At 33.1% G+C, this 6,000-nt stretch overlaps 1 protein-coding gene across 2 annotated transcripts in view; it reads right to left on the bottom strand.

Annotated features, from left to right (window-relative positions):
• Positions 1–319: 319 nt before the first annotated feature.
• LOC141302136 (GRAM domain-containing protein 4-like) overlaps positions 320–6,000 on the bottom strand; it is a 59,608-nt gene continuing 53,927 nt past the window's right edge. For both annotated transcript variants that reach the window (XM_073832325.1, XM_073832326.1), the window contains one exon: positions 320–3,800. In XM_073832325.1, coding sequence (XP_073688426.1) covers positions 3,684–3,800 — 117 coding nt within the window. In that variant the 3' untranslated portion in view covers positions 320–3,683. The remainder of the gene's footprint in view (positions 3,801–6,000) is intronic.

Genomic DNA, 6,000 nt, shown 5'->3' with positions numbered 1-6,000 from the left:
TCACCTTTTAGGTTGTCCAAATGAAGTTCTTAGCAATGCATATTACTAATCAAAAATTAGGTTTTGATATATTTATGGTAGGAAGTTTACATAATATCGTCATCGAACATGATCTTTACTTAATATCCTAATGATTTTTGGGATAAAAGAAAAATCGATAATTTTGAACCATACAATGTACTGTTGGCTATTGCTACAAATATATCCATGCAACTTATGACTGGTTTTCCAGGGTCACATATTTCATTGTATAACAACACCATGTGGCATATCCACAAGTGGTAAAAAAAAAAGAAGAAGAAAAAATAAGCAATAAAAGTTAGAAAGAACTCAGAGTTTATTTCTTCTCCAATGAAGACTAATCAGAGGACAGCAGGAAAGATTTTACCAGACATGTACATCCAGTGTCAATACAAATGTTTGATAAACAAACATTCACATTCAGCGCATGAAATTCACTTCAGTCTCTGAGTAATTGGACTCCGATTTACTGTGGTTGTTCCTCTGCAAAGTCTATCAAAGCCAGTCGTTGGGTGGCCGTACCATTGTAAATGTGAGTGTTACAACCAACTAAACAGATACTTGATTGAAACATAAAACGACTTGAATAGGGAAATACACTGAGTGAAATAATACAACACCATCCTATGCTACAGCATAGTCCATGCTACAGCCAACAACTTCCAAGGAACAATAATCAAATTCTTAAAGCTGGATGAAGAATGCAATATAAAAGAATAAAATGTTTCAAAAAGGCATTTAAAATCTATGATTTTCCAGCGTCTTCAACATTCACCACAGGCAAAAAAAGGCTAATTTTCATTCCCCCATTGGTTCAGGGATCAAAATAACCTTTTGTGCAACACAAATGTCTGTAAACGAAACTGTGTTGGGGCAGAAACAGAGCGCAAACAATACACATATTTGGCAAATGACAATCATTGGTGGTCAGTTTTTCTAAGAGTCAATAATTAATGGAATTTGTTTTAGAATTGAATGTGAAAAGGTGAAACTAATAAAACCAAGGTGAACTATTCATGTGTTTTCACAAATACAAATTTTCGCACAGACAATAGCATCATATTTATTCTAACTAAACGGTCTTCCACTATTTTAGTGGCTATATATTTAGAAAGCCCAAAAGTGCTATTTCGTAAACTTGGTAAACAGCATCTGAGAAGTCCAGAGTCTAAACCCAACAGACACATACTGACTGAAAATGGTTTGAAAAAAGAATTTAAAAGTGTCAAATTGCTCCAAAGAACAAAATAAAATAAGGCAGAATAAGGCAGGTGAGAACCAAGGCTTAAAATGGAGAGAATAAATGAAAAATCAACTGTCTGCACATTTTGAAATGCATAAAAAGAAAAGTGTTAGGGACATATTACGCAAAAAAAAAAAAAAAAAAAAAAAAATCAGGACGTACTATATGACTCTCCTCTCTTAAGAAAGAAAAGACCTGCTTTTATTCCAAAAGGAGCTATTGAAGGCTGCATAGTCAAAAGTTACTAAATAACAACGTTATGCTTGACTGAGTAAAGCATTTGGAAGTAGAACATGTTCATTTTGGAGTTCCCCTACGTTAACATACTACATCCATTACAGAAATGAGTCTGTGGTTCCTTTAAAAGAATTAGATCTTATTTTAGGGTACAATATTAGTAAACTAAGACATTAACCAGTGCCAACATATTCATTAAATACTTCAATAACCTCAGGGCTCAATGATGAGGAATGAGAATATATACAGTTGAAGTCGAAAGTTTACATACACCTTGCAGAATCTGCAAATTGCTCATTATTAAACCAAAATAAGAGGGAACAAACGAAATGCTGACCTGAATGAGATATTTCATATTAAAGATGTTTAGGACGTTTCAAGTTTACATGCACTTGATTCTTAATACTGTGTTGTTACCTGAATGATCCACACTCTTTTAGGTTCCACAAATTCTTTGGGTTTTCGGCATTTTTGTGTATTTAAACCCTTTCCAATATTGACTATGATTCTGAGATCCATCTTTTCACATGGAGGAAAATCGAGAGACTCATACGCAACTATTACAGAAGGTTCAAACACTCACTGATGCTTCAGCAGGAAACACAAAGCATTAAGAGCCAGGGGGTGAAAACTTTTGAAAAGAATGTGTACATTTTTCTTATTTCACCTAGATATGATATTTTTTCATTTATTACTGCCCTTTTGAAGCTTCAGAAGACACTTACATGTTTCCCAGAAGATAAGTTAAATTTACCCTGATCTTCAAATTCAAAAAGTTTTCATTCACTGTAACAACACAGTATTAAGAATCGAGGGGATGTAAAGTTTGGAACAGGGTCATTTTTATAAATTATTCAATAATATCAGTCAACTATTATGTTCTCTTGTGGACTATATGTAAATGGATTTTATGTGAAAGCTCTTCTTGAAATCTTCTGCATTTTGTATGATCCCTCTTATTTTGGTAAAATAATTAACATTTTGCAGAGTCTGCAAGGTGTATGTAAACTTTTGACTTCAACTGTATACCAAAACCAGCTTAGTTTGAACAGTCCTTTATTTGTGCGCATTCATTTAATGGTTAAGACTGGTGATATTTTTGTGCTTTAAGTTAAAAATATTATTTAATGACTCATTTTGTCATTATTTACACACCCTGACATTGTTCCAACCAATAGGAGTTTCTTAAATTAATATTTTGCCATTTCCAAACATTTTCTTCTCCTGCAGAATACAAACGATATTAAAATATTTAAATAAGCATGTCTGATTTTTTTTTTTTTTTTTTTTTGTGGGGTCCAGTATTGATTTGAATGGACAAAACAGTTAAAATCATTTTTTTTTGCATCCCATAGTGGGTTGAAAGTCATGAGTGCAAGTAAATAACAGAATTTTCATTTTTGGGTAAACTATCCCTTTAAACAATTGACTTTCATTGTAAGGAAAAGAGCAGCATGGACATTTTGCCTAAATATCTCCTTTACGAGTTTAAAACAACATGATGGAGAGTAAACGGCAACAATTTTTTTTTTACTCCTGTAAAATATGAGGTTGTTTCTATGTGATAAGGTAACACAAATATCACAAATACTGAAGAAAAAAATTGGCGCGCCCAAAGGAACAATGTGGCCGGCAGTTACGAGCTTCTTTGCGCATATGGAGTTCAGCTGACGGTTAAGTCGGTTCCTTTTCCCCCTAAATCACATCTAAAAGCTCTCAGCAACACTAAGTGCAGTGTTTCTTTGTGCAAGGCCAGCGGTGATGCAATTAAGTGAAAATGGCGGTAAGTTCATAGACGGTTATATAGTCTGACTACACACGGATCACACAAAGCCCTCCATGAGACACAAAGGAGTACCAGCTCCTGTTCGGACACACAAGTAAGAAGCACAACAAACCCCTAACCTTATAAAACAACACCCATCCTGACAAACACTTGTGTAAGATTATAGTACGCCGTTTTGAGAGAACATTATATAAAATACTCATCCTAATACTCATGTTGAATCTAAAAGAGAATATGAAAAACAGTTTCTTTGCAGTTTCTCCATCGTTTTGGGTTGGGGATGGGGCAGACCACTTCTGGAAGCCATCGTCTCCATGTAGGGGTTTAGGATAGTGCTACATTAAGGTTAGGGCTGCCTTATGGACTACTTTATGTCATATGTTGATCCGGGTGAGACTATGTCTCTGGGTTTGTGACTGTCGTAGCTGTTGTGGAATTCATGATCTTCATGTATTGAGTGTTAATGGCATCGAAGGCCTCGTCCCGATGAATCATGGCACCAAACACTAGAGGCTTTGGAAGAAGAAGGTGACAAAATTGTTAGTGCACTTTCACATTAGAGATTTTGGTTCACCAGCTTCACCAGCTGAAAGAACATGTAATGGACACTCCGTTTAGTGTGACAATTAACCTCTTGGATTATGTCCCATGTGTTAAATAACCAATGCTTTAAATGGAGTTTCTCATTCAGTTAGTGTGCAAGCTAAACAATTAGCTTACTAGCTTTTCCTTCAGCTACAGTGGTGAACAGCTGCTGCTAGTCCTCACTTAGGAACTGGTGCTGATGACACAAATGCACTTTGATTTGGAGCCAGATAATAAAATGTGTAAAGAAACCTGGCAGGAAGAGGGGGTGGAAATGAACTCTGGTTCACAGCAAGTGTGAAAATGACTTTGAAAAAACTTTATATCTTATTTGTAAAAGCAAGTAAATAATTACATAATAAAAGTTAGAATACAGAAAAGAAAAAGTTACATGGATAGCTTATTTTAATTAATTATGTATTTTAATCAAAAGTTAAAGTTTTTAGTTTTTCCTAAGAAAAGTGAAGAGACTTTAAGAAACTCCGCATTCAAATAATCCTGAAAACACACACTAGCAGTCAAAAGTTTTTGAACAGTAAGATTTTTAATAGGGATGCACCGATACCAATCGGTCGATAAAGCTTGCGCGTTTTGTCAGTAAAGCCGGTTCTGTAATCAGCGGTAAATGCCATCAGGTGCGTGATTTCACGTTGAGCCGTATATACTACACACAGCCGTTGTTTACCAACGAGAATCATGAAATCAATGTTCATTATCAGTGTGAATGTGCGCAGCTCGTCGGTAAACAACGGCTGTGTGTAGTATATACGGCTCAACGTGAAATCACGCACCTGATGGCATTTACCGCTGATTACAGAACCGGCTTTACTGACAAAACGCGCAAGTTATCGACCGATACATATCGTGCATCCCTAATTTTTAATGTTTTTTTTTTCTCTTCTGCTCACCAAGCCTGCATTTATTTGATCCAAAGTACAGCAAAACAGTTAAATTTTGACATGTTTTGCCAATTAAAATACCTGCTTTCTATTTGAATATATTTTAAAAAGCTATTTATTTCTGTGATTTCAAAACTGAATTTTTTAGCACCATTACTCCAGTCACATGATCCTTCAGAAATCATTTTAATATTCTGATTTGCTGCTCCAAGAATACTTATTATTATGTTAAAACATCTGAGTAAAAGTTTCAGGTTACTTTGATAAAAAGAAAGTTCAGAAGAACAGCATTTATCTGAAATTGAAATCTTTTGTTACATTATAAATGTCTGTATCATCAGTTTTGATCAATTTAAAGAATAAATAAAATATGCTTTCTAAATTAACATATTCATTTCTATAATATCTTAAATCAATCAATCAATAAATACATAAATAAAATGTAATTTTTTTTAAACATTACACTGACTCCTTTTGAATGATGTAAGTGTATAATGTTACAAAAGCTTTTTATTTTAGATAAATTATGATCTTTGGATCTTATATTCATCAAAGAGTCCAGAAAAAAAATCCTCAACAGTTTTAAATATTGATAATAATAATAATAATAATAATAATAATAATACAATAATATTACAATATTGCCATTTTTACTGATATTTTGGATTCTTAAAAAAACAATATATATAAAAATTAGCATGGTGTTCTGAAATGTCCGCAAAGTTTTAATGTTTTAAATCAAAATGTAAATTCATGTTCCAGTCATATTTTCTTGGTTAAAAAAAACATTGCGCAAACAATCAGAAAAAGAAAAAGAAGAAGAAAAAAGATTTTATATTTTTACATTAACAATGCAATCAATATTCTTTTTATTAAAGCAACGTATGAATCTCATCAAGTTAGTGTTTTTAAGAATTTTACATTTATTCCAAAATAACTTAAGGCAGTAACAGTTTAGACTATAAATTTTGTTTATGAACTTATGTTCAGCTATTCTTTTTAATAGTTAACTTTTAACTATTTTTTAGGTCATCAGTCATTAAAGCTTGGTAATCATTGGTCACAGACACAGAGATTTACTTTAAGTTTCACCAAACTGATTACTCACTAAACACTCCCACAGATCAAGTTTTCATGTCATTTTAAGTCTTATTTTGACATAAAGTGGTTATATCTAAGTGTGAGTCTTCCCATTAATGCCATTATATTGTTTATTCAAACTGATTCGC

The sequence above is a fragment of the Garra rufa genome, chromosome 25, assembly GCF_049309525.1.
Source record: "Garra rufa chromosome 25, GarRuf1.0, whole genome shotgun sequence".
NCBI lineage: Eukaryota > Metazoa > Chordata > Actinopteri > Cypriniformes > Cyprinidae > Garra > Garra rufa.
Note: the sequence above shows the minus strand (reverse complement) of the source record. Positions and strands in the feature narration are given on the sequence as shown.